Below are 20,752 nucleotides of genomic sequence, written 5' to 3' on the forward strand. Positions count from 1 at the left end.
GAGAATAAAATGATGAACTGCCCTGCCGACTTGACAGGATTGTTATGAAGATCAAGAGTGATCTTGTCTATGAAAATATTTCATAGTGTTGTATATAAAAGGAGTAAAAATGTTTGTTATCAATGACAATAATAAATGATTACATCATTCGAGGGGTTAAGAGTTTTGTCCTGCTTTTTTTCACTTTTCTGTTAATGTTTATTAAATGAATTAATAAATGCTGAAGCAGTACCTGATATTTAATGCTCAATAAATGACAGCTATTAACATTATTATTACAAGGGCATGTTTCCCAAAGGTCTTTATTATCTCTTGTAAATGCCATATAGGAAGTGATCTCCTAGGGATTTACAGCAGTTATGGAAGTAAGAACGGTCTGCCCAATCAATATAATTGCCTCTTTCCCTCCCCTACTTTAAGTTAGTAGGAAAGGGAAGGGTAAGAAAAGATGAATCTGGGAGTATTAATCTAAAAGAAGAGTAGATTAAAACTAAAAGACTAGTATAGGGTGTCCAAAAGAAGTTTATTCCCCCACAATCTTTTCTACTCCTTCTCCACTTTACTACTGATTTTCTATATAACCTTAAAATGAGCCATTTAACCACTTGGTCTTCCCAGGTAAAATTCTGATACCTTCCACCTGTCCAAGATGGATTATTATATATTTATCATAACATATCAAAATTCAGCTTTTTATAAGAGTCCTCAAGAGAAGCAAGGTGCTAACAAACCCAGATAGAGCCAGCTGTGTTCTCTCTCTCTCTCCCTACTTACACACACACACACACACACACACACACATACACACACACACACACACACACACACAAACACATTCTGGTTGTGGTAATATTGCTGGAAGGGTCCATTTATTAGTAGTTATCAGATAAAATTTTTAGATGGAAAATGGAAAAGTATTAATATTATAACTAGGGTTTAGAATAAAACCAAAAAAAGAAAAAAGAATTTCTTATAAGTGTTTTCTTCACATTACTCATTTTCATCTATGTGGACATATTTTATTGGTCTGTGAGATACAGTGCAATATCAACACTTTTGTATCAGGAAAGCTAGTAAGTACTCCATTTGCTATGTTCTTTCTCTCCTGTGAATGGAGAAAAATCTATTCACTGTATGTTTGAAATTAAGTGATTAGAGTCATATTAGTAAATTGTCTCTTCTAAAAGTTAAATGTAGTTGTCTGAAGTATGTACTGGTTTTAAGGACTTCTAAATCCTTTTCAATAGGATAAACAATGATAAGGTATGAGTTAGGCTACAAACATGAATTATCATACAAATATAATATATAGACATAGACATTCACAATATATATTTTTTCATGGTAGAGAATGAAAAAATTAAATATTCCAAGAAAAATATATATTTTCTTGACTGAGATAGGATATTAAATAGATCAAGGAGACAGAAATAAATATCTTATGAGGAAGAGGAGAGAAAACTAAATATGGTAAGATTATATGATGGAATTGTAAGGATAATTTATCTCTCAATGTTTTTTCTACATGATCTTTATATTAACTTTCATTGGTGAAAAACAGAATTCAAACTACCTGAAATTTCAGGTTCACACAAACTTAGGGGTGAAAGATGGATTTTATAGAAGTATTTCAACTTCTGCAGATTATTAGATTTGGGTTGTGAATACAGACAAGCACTGCCTACTTTATTTCCCACTTAAAAGGGAACAAGTTGGAAAGAAAAAGAGTAATGAAATACATAGGGGGTGCCAAAAAAAGTGTACAGATTTTAAGAAAGGAAAACTGTATTAAAATGTAATCCTCAATATATACCGATAACAAAAGATGAATACAAGTCATGTTTGACTTCTGCAATTACAAGAGGTGCTCAAAGTGGTTACCATCAGCGCCTAGACACTTCTGATTATGGCAAACTACTGCTTGAGCAATGCTGACCAAAGTGTACACTTGTGTACATTTTTTTGGCACCCCCCAGAACATAATGAAATATCGATAAAAACAGAACTCTGAATTAACAAGGTGACATTTAAAAAAAAAAAAAATGTAGTTAATATGTTCTACTAAAAACAACAGAAAGTAAACTATTAGGCTCAATTTAAGAGATTATTTTAAATTAAATAAAACAAAATGTATGATCATATTTATTGAATCTTAAGAATAATGGAAACAGATACCCAGCATACAGGTGCACACACACAAACACAGACTAGAGAGTGTAGAAGAAAACGCATTATGTGAGAGTCCCAGATTAGTCATTTCCATTCAGGTAATGACAGAAGCGCAGTCTATTACAATGAAATTAATTTATACTAAGTTTTATGGGCTTAAACTATGAATGTCTGAAATTCGGGGCTACAAATAACCACCAGTTACTTAGCATAGCCATCATATTGTTTAAGTGGCTAGCTGTTTTGCATCACGTAGACACAATCTAAATTTCACCATCACTTACCTTATTTTATTATTCCTTCTTTCTGAGATTAATACTCAACTGTAGGCAAAAGGTGCATGACATTACCTACATCATGTATAGTTTGTGATAAGCAAAGCACATTAATGACTCATAAATCTTAAGGAATATCAGGATCCTTAAATCACTTGATCTCACTGACAAAAGATTGAGAGTTTGGAGAAGTGAATGCTTTATTAAAATGTGAAAACCTTAGTCGGCACATTTTATACTACAAATCACAAATGGACTGTAACAGTCACTTCAGCTAGGAACATGCTGGCCTTAGCCACTACCCATCAACGAGAGTTGCCTCTGTTTGTGATCTCTGTTTTACAGAAACACAAAAAAGTACAGCAAAAATTCATTTTCTGTGCTTTTAAACTTGTCAAATTTAAATGCCTAGAAAAGGGCAGAACAAACAAAAAATAGTTTCAGAAACAGGACATATTTTAAATTAGGTTGATAAACTAGATATTCACATAGGGTTATTGCTGCATTGCAGTATTTGAAAGTGTGGGGCTAGCGTTGTTATAATTCTGTACCATCACCCACTCAGGATGGTGGATACATCTCTGAACAGTCATGATGGACGACATCTGGAAAACAAGTAAACATACTGGGGCACTAAACTGACAGGTGGGCCTTAACAGAGGTGAGGAAAAATGAAAAGAAATGTGAGAAGTAGGAAAAGACCAAATAATTAACAATTATTTAGTCCAGAAAGTTGTAGTCTAACAAGGATTATGATTAAAATCAAATTCACCAAGTGTGTACCATGTTTCCCAGAAAATAAGACCTAGCCGGACGATCAGGTCTAATGCGGCCTTTGGAGCAAAAATTAATATAAGACCCGGTCTTCTTATATTAATTTTTGCTCCAAAGGCCGCATTAGAGCTGATTGTCCAGCTAGGTCTTCTTTTTGGGGAAACACAGTAGATGTATTTAAAGTAGACTTGCTTAACAAATACTGATTTAATCTAAATGGTAATTGGGCCTTATTATTACTTTTAATAATCATTTTAACCAATTCACTCTTCTCAGATTATCACTAAATAATTCATCATATCCCAAATAATTTTAAAGGAAAATATCAAGAGTCCCAAATACAAATGCTTTACCAGGCAAAATTTAATTTTACATAATTTGGAGTTTTCTAATGAACAATTTTAAACAATAGGTGGGTGGGGGGGAGAAAGCTTCTACGATTAAATAGCTTTTCACCCAACAACCAGTTTCTCAGCAAAAAATCATGACTTTTCTCTACCCATATTCTATTACCTAGGATCCTAAAAGTCTACTCTGTGGAGGACTGGAATAGTTCTGTACAGCCCTGATCACAGTTTGAAATTAAACCCTTGAGTTTATTTAATGTGTGTTTCCTCCACCAGCCTGTGCACTCTGTGAGGCCAAGGCCATGTCTACTTCACTCACTGCTGTGCATCTAGTACAAAATAGGCTGCCAAAAATGTGTTTAACATTGAAATAACTGAAACACAGTAGAATCCCCTACTAGTCACCCTGCTCCATCCCCATCATACATACAACTGTGGGGATTACTCTGAAAACTAGAAAACAGGAAACTGTTTTCTGCATCTTCTCCACTTCTCTGACCCCACTCCATCTTCAGTTCACTGTGCTCTGGTTGTAATAAACATACTTCTCCTAATGTTCTTTTCACATTGCATTGTAACTGCCCCAAAAGGAAATGAACTAATCACCTATGTGCCTATTAATCTAACAATACTAGGTGATTTCATTTTGATTACTTTCTAACCAGTATCAAGAAATGGCTTATGAAAATGATACATTCATTAGCTCAGAATACAAGGAAGTACCAGGTGGCATAAAAGAGAAAATTATATGAAATTAAACAAAGCACACAAAACAAATCATCTCCTTCTAGTTACAAATTAATAGGATTTAAAAAATGTAAAGTTAACTATCTTCTAAAAAGAGAATCCTACACATTTAATAATAACAAGTCACCAAGAATCCTATTCTTTTTTCCGTGTAAAATAATTCCTTCACAATCTTTTCAGTAAAAAGCCAGAAAAAAATACATACATGACGGTGTTAATGCCTGAGAGCTGTTGGAACATTTGTAGGCCACAACCCACAATTAAAGCTCGGCGAGTTGGGGGATAACTCAGCATTCTGCAGATCACAGGTCCAGCTTTTTTAAAAAGGAAAGAAAAAGAAGGACACAGCTATTATTTTTAGTTCCCATGGTAATTTATCCCTTTAGGATAAATTTCCCCAAATTTCCATGAAATAAACATGACTGGGCATTTCAAAACAGAACATACATACTTTTACAGAAATCTGAGCATAATGTATTTATTTTAATCTGTATTAAATTTGTTGGCATGTCATTGGTTAGTAAAATTATACATTTCTATAATACATCATCTATATAATCTATATATAGCATTGTGGGTTCACCACCCAGAGTCAGTTCTCCTTCCATCACCATATACAATATATTTTTAAAAACAAACTTAGTGTATATATATATATATATATATCTGAATTTAAACTGTAAAAGCAACAGGAAAGAATTCAATAAAGCAATTATGAATACTAGGAAGACCTACATAACTGTAACTGTCAGAAATTATTCTTTCTTAAATCCCCATGAGCTGTATTAACCACTCTTTGTTCTTCTACTTCCTCGGCAATTATTTATTACTTAAAATCCATTCAGTGTGGGAATACTTACACAGTCACTGGCAAATTGCTTTAGTCAACCAAAGAAATGGCATTCGTTAAAAACAATTAAAAAAACATTCACTCCAATTTATTTGATTAAGTAACAATATTCATTCTAATCTATTCAACTAAAATTAAGGAGTTTGGGCATGGTATCAGACTCTGTTATAGCTGCAATGGATATTAATAAAAGTTACCAAAAATAATAAAATAAAGTATAATATATACATATATACATATACATATATATGTATATATTTGTGTGTGTGTGTGTGTGTGTGTGTATATATATATATATATATATATATATATATATACACACATATATATATTTTGAATAGTTCCCCAAGTGGCATTCAGTGATCATTTCAAAATATAAACGGACTTTCAAAATGGCGCAGATATCCTTGGTTTTTATATCAGAACTCTAGATCAGTTCTAGAGAGCTGAAGATATGAACCAGTGAGGTGTTAATAAGGTGACTAACCTTATTGATGCCTGCCGTCTGGGCATAATTACTAAAAGTGCCCCCTCTATTCTCCGAAGTGCTTCAATTACACCTTCACCTTAGCCTTAAGAGGTATTCTATATAGTGTCCTCATGGGACCTGAGCCAAATCGGAGGAACTGTGGTATTCCTGCTGTTAGAAGAGATGGCCTGGAATCACCGGGATGTTAATTGCTTAATGAGAGGCATTTTTCCTGGAGGCCAAGTATCATTAGGGAATTCTAAACCAAGTCAAGTGAATTAAAACCTAAGAAAGTTTCACCATTTCAGGAATCTTTTGGAAATCTAATATTCCAGCTCACAGAAATGGAACAGAATATGCTGTTGTCTCAGCGATACAAGTTAATACGGATGTCAAGCCAGGGCATTAACTAGAACTGATTATTATAGGAGAATATTCATCTCTACCCCGGCATAATTATAATCACATGAAGACTTGATTAACTGCAAATTATTTTGTCTCTAAACAGTAGGACAGAATCCAGATAAAGAAGCACTGATGGTCAGTCAAAGCTCAATGCAGTGACAACCCATTTAGAAAGTAGGCTGAGAGTATTATAAATATCAACGTCCTTTAGATTCAAGTAAAGCAGTAGTAAAACCTAGTATATCAGAAAGTCTGTGTGAAATAGATTTTGAGAGCTTTACTGTGCCAATATTAAAATATTAACTGGATCAGTGTCTGAAAGATGAGCAGACTCATTTGCAAATTAAGAGGTCTACAAATGTGCCACATAATGAGAAAGATACACAGCATCCCGTAAGTGTCTACCTATTTCCACAAAACAAAAAATTCCAATAAAAAAGTTTATCATTGGGGAGGGGGGTGATTACTTTGTGAAGGGTATAAATGTCTAACTATGACTTTGTTTTGTACACTGGAAACAAACAAACAAAAAAACCCGCAGTATTAAAAACAAAAGAAAAATGGTTATTATTTACCTTGTGTCCCGTGGAAAATTTATAAAACAATGACAACAAAACAAAAACAAGCAAAACTCCCTTTCAGCTTTTAGTGGCCTCTACAGATTTGAAACTAGCCTTCTGCAAGAAATCTATGATAATCTTTGGATAGCTGCAACTATTTGCACTATTACACTGTTCCATGATTTGATGGAGAGACGAAGTAATACTGATTTTGAAGGACAAAATAATAAAAAGAAAATTCTGACAAATTAGGATTAAAGTTTGACTTGACCAAATATCAAGAGATAAACATCACATTTATTTTCTAGTTTTTGATAATCTGGTTTTGGACTTTCTCTGGGTTTGACTTTCCTCTTAAAAATAAACAATGGTAGTTCCTATACAGGCTGGATTTTAAAAAAATAGATAAATTTTGGTCACAGCAGCTTCATATCAGATTATACATAAACAAAATTAAAGAATTTCCTTTCATTAAAATCATAAACCTAGCTTTATTAGGCAGTAAAACATAACAAATGCAAACCATCATTAATCTGTATATCAAAGAACTATGAGGCAGAAGAAAACAATCAAATACATTAATTGGTTGAATGTTCATAAGTGAAAAATTTTAAATGTCATACTCTACTTATATTTCTTTTGATTTTTGTAATTAAAAACATTGCATGCACACAAACATTTCATCCTTAATTTTTAAAAAAAAAATGTGTCTTGGAAACACAGAAATTCCCACACAATAAGAACTAAAACCTCTAAATAAACTAAAGCAGATTGGAAATGCAAGATTCAAAATATAACACATAATAAAACACTAGATGCAAGAACCTCAAATGGGTTTATCTTTTCCTTCATTCTAAACACCTCTTACTAAGTAACTTTCACAATGGTTGTCTGGGTGTGGCAGGGACTCTGGTGGCACAGATGACAAGGACAGTTCCACAAGTGAAGCTATGCCTGTGGACCGGCTGTCTGTGAGAGAACAGAATCTATGGAAGCTTCTCCAGGTCTGATTATAAACGCACCAGAAGGTACTTTGCATAAAATCCCAGCTCTTCATTTCCACCAGCAAATATGGGAATAATAGTTACCAGATTTACCTCCAACATGAAATAACTAAAATACCACGCAAAAATAAATGAAGCAATCATTCTCATGATAATGAAACAAAGGATACTGACTCCTGAGATTCAGGAAACAAATGAGATGAACCCTACCACCATGCCAGCCTAATGCCTTGAAAAAGTTTCCAGGCTACAGCACAGGGAAGGGAAACCATGCAGATCCTAACGCACTCTTTGAGTTGAAAAGATGCAGCTCAGAATCTAGGGGTGCCAAGGTGGCTAGAGTTCACAGGGCAAAAAGAGATTCGTAGGAGAAGACAATGGAGATCTGCAGCCTCCTCCTTCCCCAATATTCAGCTGAGTACTGATTTGTGGTTATGTGTGAGGAAACTACCCAATGCAGGGGAAGGAGCTAAAGAAAAGGATTAAAGAAATCAGTCCCAGGAATTACACAGGTCGGGGACATAACCTGTTCCTTCAATGAGAGTGAAAACCTTGACCATGAGAAAGAGTATTTAGGATGGTTTTACCTCAATAATGGTATAAATTTACTCCCAGATTAAACACTGTTTGGGGACCATCTAAAACACTTAAAAGCAACACCTAACTGCTTTCAAGTAACTGAATAGCATCCCAGAACAAAGTTCAACAGTGAGATAATATTCATAACGCCTGGCATACAATAAAAAATTACCAGGCATGCAAAAAGGCAGGAAAGTACAACCTGTAACAGTAAGGGGATTAACTCATCAAGAGGACGTAACAACCCTAAATGTCTATGCATCTAGTAAGAGCTTCAAAATATATGAAACAAAATATAACTGCCAGGTGAAATATAAAAATCCACAATTATACTAAGATATTTCATTACACCTTCCTCAATGATTGATAGAATAAAAGTAGGCTGAAAATCAGCAAAGGTACATAAGACCTCAACACTAACAACAAACTTGACCTGACTGATATTTAAACAACATTCTACTGACCAAGGGCAAAATACACATTCTTTCTACAAGTAAATACATGGTAAATGTCTTGGAGATAGGTTATATTTTGAGGTCTAAAAACCAGTCTCAATTAATTTAAAAGGATTCATGTAATACAAAGAATATTCTATAGCCATAATGGAATTAATATAGAAATCAGTAACGAAAAGATAACTGAAAAATTTCCCCCAAACTGGAAGCTAAATAACACATTTCCATGGATCAAAGAAATAGTGGGAAATTGGATCTTGATCTGAAAGATGTGGCATATGAAAATTTGTGGTATGGAGCTAAAGCAGAACAGAGGACAATTTATAGCAATGATGTTGGCTTCTTTCTTACAAACCCAGAAAATGAGAGATAAATAAAACCCAAAATTAGCACAAGGTAAAAACAAACAAATATATAAATAAATAATCTATCAGAATGGAAATCCATGAAATCAATGAGGAGATAGTTGAGAAAATTAAAAAAAATCAATGACACCAAAAGTTCTTTGAAAATATCAATAAAATTGATAAACTTCGACCAAGATTGAAGAAGGCTGAATAATGACCCCTCAAAAGATATGCACATCCTAATACCTGCAAATTGCCATGTTAGATACCCTCTCCCCCAAAAAAGGATTTTGCAGATGTGAATAAGTTAAGGAGTTTTGAGATGGGAAGGTGATGTTGTATTATTCGGGTTGGTCCTAAATGCATCACAGGTTTCCCAATAAGAGGGAGGCAGAGGGAGATTTGATACAGAATGGGAGAAGGCAATGTGATCGTGAATGCAGAGATTGGACTGATGCAGCCATAAGCCAAGGAATGCCAGCTGCCACCCGAAAAGGCAAGGAACACTGTCCCCTAGAGCCTCTGGAGGCAGTATGGCCCTACCGACACCTTGATTTCAACACAGTGAACTGATTTTAAACTTGTGTCCACCAGACTGTGAGAATAAATTTCTCTTGTTTTAAGCTACCGATTTTGTGGTAAACTGCCACAGCAGCCATGGGAAACGAATACATAGATGGATCAGAAAAAACGGAGAAGACACAAATTACCAATATCATAAAAAAGAGAAGTGAAATTAATACAGATTCTACAGCTATTTAAAAAAATAATATAGGATGTATGTTAATTATTTCTCAATTTTTTTTATAAAAAGAAGAAAAACTTAAAAAATAACAATGTTATGAACAACTTTATGGCATTAAATTCAACATCTTAGATGCAATAGGCAAATTCCCTAAAAAACAGAATCTTCCAAAGTTAATTCAAGAAAGTCTAATATACAACCCTATAAGCTATTAAAAACACTGAAATTGTAGTTAAAAACTACAAATTAAAAGCTTTCTCCTACGCTCATAAGTGGTTGCCTGCAGAAGAATTACAAAAGGGTACAAAGGAAAAGTTTTTGAGAGACACGGATAGATTTACTATCTTGATTGTGGTAAGGGTTTCATGGTGTATATTTATGTCAAAACGTATCAAATTTTAAACTTGAAATATGTGCTGTTTATTGTATGTAAGTTATACCTCAATAGAGCTGCTTAAAAAAAACAACTTTACAAAAACTCTAGATGTCAAGAGAGCTGAAATGGTAAGAAGAAAATTCAGATATTCAAAGACCATGACTTTCACTTAAATAGGGACACACAGGGATTACTAATTAGAAGCAACAATAAATATTTGATTAAACTGAACCAGTGAAGTCAGTTTTGAGATTACTAAGTGAGAACTGCAAAGGATGCAGGAGCCTTAGAATTTCTTCAAGGTTTTCTTTACTGTTATTTTCCCCTTTATTTTGTTTTATTTATTTATAGATTTTATTGTATACTAAAGAAAACTTGAGGGAGAAAAAGTAGAACTCATTATGATTAATGAATTATAAGACATAACTGTAGGAGGCTTCGCCCTGGCTGAGAAGTCTTCACAGACTAAATTCTTTGCTATAAGTACAGATGCCTCTGTGAAGAAAGCAGGGCCTTTGTTGAGAGCAAGATAATCGCTGCTCAGCTTTAAATGTGACTCTCCCTGCACCCCGCATTGAGGCCCCACAGTTGGGCTATAATCAATCACAGCAAGGACCCAACACTGTAGTCCTCTCCTGAAGGAAACCAGGGGAGGCCATTTTATACCCTGCCGCCTGCAGGAAGAGACGAGGTGTAATGGCCACAATGACTCCAGAAGATCAATGAGCATTTTAAGGTTTTCTTTTCTACACCCTACCCCCCCAACCCCCTGACCAAGAAAACTTGACATCCTGATATCCAGCTATTAACCAGCGCATGCTTTGGACAGTCATCATTTAATTTTAATTATTTCATGAATCACCAAGTGTCTTGGTCAGCTTGGGCTGCTGTATAACAAAAGGCCATCAACTAGGTGGCTAAAACAACATTTATTTATCACAGTTCTGGAGGCTGGCTGGGAAATCCATGATCAATGGGCTGGCAGATTTGGTTCTTGGTGGGGGCCCTCTTCCTGCCTTGTAGATGGCTACTTTCTCACTGTGTGTTCACATGGCTTTTCCTCCCTGCATGTGTGTGGACAGAGAGAGAGGGAGAGATAGATAATTTCTGTTTACTCCTTTTAAGGGCACTAATCCCATCATGTGGGTCCAACACTCATGACCTCTTCTAAACGAATTACCTCCCAAAGGCCCCCATCTCCAAATACAATCACACTGGGGATTAGGGCTTCAACACATAAATTTGGAGGAGACAAACATTCAGTCAATACTACCAAGAGTATTAGGCATCTGCTCGAATCTCAAAAGATTTTCTAATATCTCAATAGCTCCCAAGTATTCCCTAGCCCATTTATCATCCATCAAGTATAGTCCATGATCCCTCTCTGCATTAGGTACAGAATCATGATAAGGCCCTGCCCTGGAGGAGCTCACATCGTGTAGGGAGGGAGTCACACACAGAAAGAAAATAAACTCCAATAGCTTACGTGCTCTAACAGAGGTACATGTAAAGTATTATGAGATTGAAGAATCCAGAAGGACCCAGAAAGGGTGTGCCAGCTCAAGTACATATAAAACAAAAAGCTATCATTTCCATCCGTAAACTTGCTCTTTACCTCGTGTTACCTAATTTCACATAAGTCAGGATCAAAAAAGGTGGCATTTGGCTATTCATTCCCCCTTCCTACTTTCACATCTAGTAAGTTGCCAAATTCTAATGAAAATGAATGTATATGTGCCTGACTTATTTCCACAAAATGTCAGAAAAATGTATCTTGTTTTTGCATCTATGTCCTCTCAGCCTCCCCAACTCTCTTTGCCCCAGCTGGGCTCACGTCCATCTCCTAAGTGACAGAACATGGCAGTAGACAGCACTTATGCAGACCAGTGTTGCATTTCCAGCTCCACTGCTTAGCTACTATGAAGTTTAAAGCATGTTATTCAACCTTTCTAAGCCTCTATCTCCTCTCCAGTTAAGTGGATTCGTAGTAGTATAATACTTGCCATTATGTGAATTAGATATAATAAACTTCCTGGCATACATTATGTGTGATGGTTAAATTTATATGTCAGCTTGACTGGGTCACAGGGAGCCTAGATAATTGCTTAAACATTATTTCTGGGTGTGTCTGTGAGGGTATTCTTGGATAAGATTAACATTTGAATCAGTCTACTTAGTAGTAAAGCCAATTGCCTTCCCCAGTGTGGGTGGGTATCATCCAATCCACTGAGGGTCTGAATAGAACAAAAAGAGGAGGCAGGGTGAGTTTGTTCTCTCAGGCTGCCTGTTTGAGCTGGGACATTGGTGTTCTCCTGCCCTCAGACTGGGACTTACTCATACACTGTCAGTCTCCTAGGTCTCCAGCTTGCAAAGGACAAATGATGCTGTATTCTCAGCCTCCATAATCAGGGGAGCCCATTCCTCATGACTGATAAATGATTGAATCTATTTAATCTAATCCAGTCTAATCTAATGTTATCTAATCTATATCTCCTATTGGTTCTGTTTCTCTGGAGAACTCAGACTAGTACTAATATATTATATATTCAATAACAAAGCCTTGTATAGGTTCTCCATATCTCTAGTTTCTATCGGAGCAATCCAGCCTCTCCACATTGATCTCACCTTCTCTACTAAAGCATACCATTGATCATCTACTTTATATTTACCTGCTCAAAACCTTCAGTAACAGATCCATCATGGCCTATTTCATGAAGGGCCCACTCTTGCTCCAGCCTACCTTTCAAGATTTATCTCATACTGCTTCTCCTCTAATATACAATGAGTCAATAACCTTTGTTTAAACCGTTTTATGAAAAGAGGTCTTATTTTTACATCTCTGCCACTTACAACATTCCTATTCTATGAGGTCACCCCTGCTTCCAAAAGAAGATACTATGTCATCTGAATCGTGGTGTCATTTTTAACACCTTTCTTATGCTCTCACTGCCGGCCAATTTGTTTGGCAGTTTATGCAGCTGATGTCTCTTCTATACTGGGTTATGACCTCCACACTGGATTTGTGGGGTGAATGGCTCAGGCTTTATCTCTGTTTTATCATTTTGCTTCCCACTGTACTTAGCCTAGGGTCATGCAAATAGAGAAAATTCAATAAATATTTGTTTAATGAGTATGAGGGGGGGAGGAGGAGAGAAGGGAAAGAGCAAGAAAGAAATACCAGAACAAACAGTGGTTAATGAGAACTCAAGACTGAAGCAATCTGAACACAGTGCAAGTTGTTAAACAATGTTGTGATTAATTATAAGCTACCACTAAGCTCCTGAGCACACCCATGCTGCTTTCCTCTTCAATATGCAGCAGATGATGTTTGTGATTACAAGCTGGTGCTTGGCACAAGTTCTGTTTGAAAGAATGGACTGCTGCTATTGATAAATGTAGCCCCATGTGGTTCAATCATTCCTTCACAGTCTGGCATTTATGCCAATACATTTTGAAATCCTTCTAAGGCAATCAATTTGCCAAGATGTTTTGTTGGGCTGGTTGTCTATAGATGCGTGCTTTCGAGCTGATCATGGTACATTAAACCCTGTATGCGATGACTGTGTTAATCTAGTCATTATTATTCCAGGTTGCTAAAGTAAAGACTTTTTTCTCCTTCTAAGGAGAGATAATGATAGGGCTTAATGCTACTAAAATACTGTTTTTCAAAAACCTTGTTTTATCACTATCAAGAAGCCTTTCTAAATTCTAATGTATTTCCTTCATCAAAGGTTATCTACATAAACAAAGGCAATCATAAACTGCATCCTTCTAGCCCAGCAATTCTCAAACGAGAGATCTCTCAACTTCGTACAGTCATGGGAGGGTGGTGTTATTGTGGGGAAAAAAAATATTAAAAATTACTACTTTAGAAAACCTTTCTTAAGCAAAAGGAGACATCCTTTCCTTTTAAATAAATGAATAATTTTTCATAAGCAACTATATTCTTAACATTAATATTGTCTTTGGACAAAATAATTTTTTAACAAAAGGACAGATATTCTTAAACTCATGGTATTCTGACAGTATTTTCAGAACAAGTTGTCCTTCTTAATGATATAAAAAACTTCTCACCTACTCAATTTTTCAATAGATATTACACACTAAGATATAATACTATCTATGACTTGCATCTGTTAGAGGCTACACAACCATAAGTAATGTTGACTAGTGCAAGGAGTAAGAGTCTCCAAATCAGGAAAACGCAGGTTTGAATCCAGTTTAGCTACGTAGAAGCTGTCTGACCTTAGGCAGGTGCCTTACCTTCTCTCAGCCTTACATGTGATAACATATACTTCACAAGTGTATTTTGATCATTAAAAGTGGTACATGAAGTATATCACACCAAAACTCAAATAATGATCCTATGAATTTATCCATCAACTCTCTAGTAGAGTTTCTCCACAGCTAAATATAATTTGAAAATTTTAAATTAAAAATCGTCAACAAATGGCATAGGTTTTCCTTCTGTGTAAACAAATAAAGTCTTCACTTTTAAAATTCCACAAAATAATTCCAAGAGCTTCACTAACATAACGAATAAATGGATTCTATACTTACAATTTCTATTTATTTCATAAGTAACAGAACACTCCTATACAGATTAGTAATTAACCACTAGATGATAAATCAATAAGATCTATACCAGCGATTCCTGTAATAAATGGCAGTTCTATCAAATTCAATGATATATACTGCTAAACCATTCATACAACCACATGTAAATTAGAATTATCCCATTGCCTGATTTCATTTTAGATCATTATAATGATCCTAAAATTTAAGTATTCATATATCTCTAACAGTTTAGAACATTGTTAAGATCTACCCATATGAATTATGCTTCTAAACAATCATTTTCTTGTTTTAAAAAAGTGTGTATTCATATGGATATCTGAATTTTATATGAATATTTGAATACTATTCTATTAGTATGTCCCACTTTTAGATTCAAGTATTCAACAAATAAGTATCATTGAGAATAAAGCTGAAAAGCTAACTATGATTCATGCATTTTCTACTCTTCTTTCTTGTTATATTTAGCTTTACATGTGATAGTTACCACAAATAAGATACCAAAAAGATAAAAATCGGGCCAAATTAAATGGCTCATAATCTTAAGGTAGAACAGGATATCTAAACTCATGATTGTTCTGAAAGATTCTGGAAGCATGACTGCTGCAAACATATGTGGTACCTCGAAATATAACATCTTAAAGGAGGAAAGAGACTATGTTTTCTGTCAGCATGAGTCTCAGAAAATCATAATTATTCAAAAAAATACCCAGGAGCTCAATATAAAAATGAACCAAATATATGAGGCTATAAATATATTCTCTAATTCCAAAGTAGTTCTCCTGCCCCAACTCTCTTTTCCCATTGTTCAATTATCTCCACCACAAAAAAATAAAGACAATAAAGAGAAAGACGAATACTCATGGTCTCCTACATTGTTAAAAAATATCAGTGTTAGATACTAAATACAGAGTAAGAAATAAAGACGTTCTATGAAAATAACTTAGTATTAAGTTCTCCAAAATGGGGTAGGAATTAAATAGAGAATTGGGTTCATAGAAAAGAAGCATTGATTCAAAATATGGATTTTCCAGTACTCTCATTTTTCACTTACAAAGGTTCAACTCCTAAAATAAATAACACTTATGGCAGAATGTAAATGCTGTTGAAAAGAAACAGGGCAATAACTACATCTTCTACTTGTTCAGGTGTGCTAGGACACATGAGATACAAAACTTTTTGGTGTGCCATGAACAGAACAGACAGTCTACAGGAAGCTCCATAAATGTGTTTGATTGCTCAATGCAACAGTTGGTACACAGAAACCTGGAGACCACAGGGTAGATGATGGATTCTAGAATCCATTTTGCTCACTATGGCAATCCCAGAGATCCTATATCATAGCATATAAATAAAACAAATCTCCCTTTTTAGGGCTCCTTTATACACTGGTTATCTTGGCAAGTAAAGTCTTTCTACCAAAGATCTGAGTGGCTGCTGAGCTTGAGTTAGTAAAGGATACCAGTCACTTCTGCAGACCTTTGAGGAAAGGTTGGCCTCTACAGCAAGTATGAATCAAAACCTAGGTTTGTATAGAAAAAACTTGATTAGAAGTGCCATTTAGCCTTCTTGCCTTAATTTACAAATGTCCAGAAGATAACAATAATAAAATGTTCGACACAAATGACAAAATATAGTCATTATATTTCACAAATCAGATACAACCTAAGTAACAAGACAAGTTAACTGGCACAAACATAGCTTCATTTATTCCACCAGAAAGATGTACTAAGAGCAACATAAGTACCACAACAACTCCTTTAATTTTCTTTTCCCCAAAATATTTTATGGCCCAAAGTGGTTAACTTAACATCTCCCACTTATGAGATCAATACTAAAATAAATCAGTATCAAAAAGGAATTTTATAAACATCAACAAGTTGGTACATTAGTTTCAATTTTAAAAAGCTTTTGGATTTCCGTAAGGAATTGATAATTTTTATTGAAGACAAAATTTTAAGCTTTTCTGTTAAGGACTCATCTTTCTACTTTCATCAAAACTGAACAGAACAAAATGAGATAGCTACAAAAGGTGGGAGACAGAATAATAAATCTGAGTAAGTTTAAATTACTTTTAAAACCACTTATAAATCTGGCATAGAATGAAGTAATATAACTTACCAAGAAACAAAAATATGATTTCAAAAATAAATTTTCACAAATTTCTACTTATATGTCTGGTGATATATGAGGGGCTCAGAGCTTTGGAAAGGACATCGTTTCTGTTTACTCATGTATTATAAAGATCAGTTCAAAAATCTCAGTAGTTTTTTATGACAGAGTACAATTTTCAAAATTCTTGATCTATGAAAGTGATTTCCTTCGGGATCACAATTTTATTTTAAGACAAACCTATTATATATCACAATACTTGAAAGAACTCATAACTCAACAAAATCCAATAAAATACCACTACATCAACAGAAAAGAAAAGGAAAACTAAAACTTGCAAATAACATTTAAGAGTGATTAATATTTTATCAACTTTAGGCACATAGCATATCCCTGAGTACCCAGATTTAAACAAAACTTGGGCATGAGAGATCTGCTAGCATAATACAACACCTATGGGAAACAGGGCTTGCCTGTAACACAATGGTGGTAAAATCTTCTTTTTTCTCTCATACACACACAGAGATGTATGTATATGTATATGTGTGTGTGTGCATATATGTGTATGTGTGTGTATACATACACACACTTCTACAAATGTATGTGTATATAAATGTGTATATGTATAAAAATATGGTGAATGTCTAAATAAAACAATTTTTACACTAAAAGACACATTGCCATTATTCCCCCTCAAAATACCCTCTGTCCTCACTTTGAACACACTTATCCTGTTGTTCTTGCCACTTTCTGAAGCAGTTCTGGAAGTCCTCTTCATGAGTGTCTTTAGTTGTGCTGTCGTGGCTGCCTTGATGTCCAGAATCGATTCAAAACATTTACCTTTCACAGTCATTTTGACTTTGGGGAAGAGCCAGAAGTCACACGGTGCCAGATCCAGTGAATTAAGGAGGATGAAGACACACTGTAAGCTTTTTATTTGACAGAAATTGCTGTATATCAGAGCGATGTGTGACATGGAGCATTGTCATGACGGAGGATGATTTATGGCACATTAAAAACACACCTTCTCTTAACCATAGCTCACACCTGACTGACTGCACCGAACAAGCTGAAACTTGTCACACACTGTTATTAAGGTTCCAAGCGCCGCTTTCCATATTGAAGATCCCTGTCTTTCCATAGGATGGCACTCGGCAGCAGCAATCACCGTATTTTGTGATCACAACAGAAACGCTCCGTATCACATTGCTTCTGGTACAGCAATTTCTGTCAAATACAAACCTTACGGTGTGTTCTCATCTGTTTTATTCACTGGATCTGGCACCGTGCGACTTCTGGCTCTTCCCCAAAGTCAAAATGACCATGAAAGGTAAATGTTTGGAATCAATTAAGGACATCAAGGCAGCCACAACAGCGTAACTAAAGACACTCATGAAAGAGGACTTCCAGAACTGCTTCAGAAAGTGGCAAGAACGATGGCGTAAGTGTGTTGAAGTGAGGGGGTGTATTTTGAGAGGGATTAATGGCAATGTGTCTTTTACTGTAATACATTTTTTTTTAATTTAAACATTCACCGTATTGTTTGATCACACCTCGTAGATGGCATGCATTCCTACTGATCATCCCTTATGTATTTTCACTAAATCCATTCTGATGATCATAGCACAGGGTACCTTTAATATTTCTTTTATGTATTATCCTACTGTGTATAACTACTTGGCAAGGAGAATTCAAAAGACATTTCTCCAAATGCCTTTGCTGTTAGATGTCTGTGGATATCTAACCTTATTTCCTTGGCTCTTTTGTTTGTAATGTGTGATTGTTTTTCATTAAGCAGATTCTTCAATCTCCTAACATGACACAGACTGTAATTTTATTTGATATGGCTTGAGATGCTTTTCTAAATAAATGTGGATATCTAGGGATGAGGTCAGTATTTGAAAATCTACATATGGCTGTTTTATTTTGAGGCATGTCTGCAGTTACCATATGGTCAATGGCAATCTGTGAAGGGAGTCAGGATGTGTCTATATAAAATACTGACTGAAACTGGAGTTTCTACTAAAAATGCTCTGTTCCGTCTACTTTTTTCTGCCTGCTAAAGCTTAGTCTTTTAAAAACGCAATCTACTCACTGTACTGCAAAATTCAGTAAGAAAATCAAACTCGTCTCTATATATTTTCAGTTGAGTATATATTATTATTCATTATCAGAGATGTGGGAATTATTCTAACGTCAGTACTCAACTTGGTCATGGCTTATTTAGACTATATTCTAGTATGGCTCATGGTCATTTGAATGTACAATTTAAACAGAAGTTAAGCAATGTGTAACTGAATGCTTCTCAACGATATTCTAGAACATCCTATTCCCTGAGGTCCCTTAAAACACTAAGATTCTATGACTCTGTTGAAGGAAACTATTTTAGCAACATTTATGTTAAAACTATATGGCTCTTTATGTGAAATATAGCCATGATGTAACTGTTATGTAGGTATATAGGAATATAAACAACTGTTCTATTTGAGTGAGGTATATAGCTATTATAAATTATTCCCATTCATTATTCATCAAGTTACTATACATGTTTTAGGAAAATAGTGAAAAGCCATTTTGCCAGCACTTTTCTAAAAAGTACTATTCATAAATATTCTATGTAGTCTATTGGGATTCGAAAGCTCTTTCACTTCATTGTTATATGTCCGTTTGGTCTTTTAATGGAAAAAAGATACATCTGTGTGGGAATTGAATGGTTATAAAGGGGCAAAGTAAACCAAATCATTTCTAATAAAACAAAGAACTGACATATTTAAAACCAGAAAATGGCATTTTCATAACCTCAATAACGTCTGTTCTAAAATGGTATTTTGACCTAGAGTCATAACCTAAATGGATTCCCTAACCATACATACTTTCAACCATACCTTGCAAATTACCTCAAATCCTAAACCAATTCAGAAGCCATGTGATGTAAATTCCTGTAACTTACCTTGCTTCCATACAAAGTTGCTCAGTAGCATTACGTTTCTCTTTACCTTCCAGCTTAGTGAAAGTAATACTTTCTTCTCTGAGCCCCCGTATATGTGGTACATCTTACTGTCTGTCTCCTTCCTCCTCTGGGATATTGTACTCATTATTCTGTTTTCTTCATTTTCAATCAATCCCTCTATCCTAATAATACCAAACTACAATTGTTTCATCTCTACACTTCCTGAAAGATAGGTGTACACATACCTTCTTGATTTCTGCCATTTTATTTTGTGTCCCTTACCCCTGTCCCCCACCATTCTATTGAAACTACTCTCTCAAAAGGTAATTAATGAAATTCTAATTGCTAATACCAATAGTGAAATAATCATTCTTTTTGAACTCCTTACATTTTATACTATCATTAATTTTTCTGTAAAGCTCCTATTTCCCTTCCCTTGCCTTCTCTGATACTATAGAATCGTGTTTCTCGCCTAACATTTCTTTGTTCCATTACAGCAAACTTTGCTGGATCCTTTTCTTCTGTTATCTTTACATAGGCATTCTCCAAGATTTTACCCCAAGTCCTTTAAATTGTATTGTAGCTGGTTTCTTTTACTTCCAAAATTCCATCTTTTAATTTTAAAAAGTACAACAAAAACTATACACCCACGTACAATTTTACCTATAATCCTGTCCTCCTTGATCTCCAAAGTAATTATATATCTGTCCTGATTCTTCCAGAAACAACTTTCTAAATCACATTACTGCATCTGTTATCATGGAGATCATTTTTCACTACCCGCAATTGGTATCCCCTATATGAAGACTCATGTAAGAAAATATGTAAATGCTAATGAAAGTATTATTTTATTTTTCTTCCTCCTGGAAAATGAGAATCATGTAATTGATTGCATCATCCTTCCTGTTATGGCTGACAGGAGGCTCAGAACCAAATATGCAGCCAATTGTTAATATGTGTTTATGCTTTTATGGTCAATAATATATATCTACATGTTAGCGCTCCCCCCATGT

At 34.9% G+C, this 20,752-nt stretch overlaps 1 protein-coding gene across 1 annotated transcript in view; it reads right to left on the minus strand.

Moving 5' to 3' along the window:
- Positions 1-20,752, minus strand: part of SLC2A13 (solute carrier family 2 member 13) — a 309,333-nt gene that overhangs the window by 161,813 nt on the left and 126,768 nt on the right. Inside the window, exon 4 of the mRNA XM_019736318.3 lies at positions 4,518-4,626. Coding sequence (XP_019591877.2) covers positions 4,518-4,626 — 109 coding nt within the window. The remainder of the gene's footprint in view (positions 1-4,517; positions 4,627-20,752) is intronic.

This window comes from Rhinolophus sinicus, chromosome 1 (genome assembly GCF_057876585.1).
Source record: "Rhinolophus sinicus isolate RSI-liver-muscle chromosome 1, RSI-T2T, whole genome shotgun sequence".
Classification (NCBI taxonomy): Eukaryota; Metazoa; Chordata; class Mammalia; order Chiroptera; family Rhinolophidae; genus Rhinolophus; species Rhinolophus sinicus.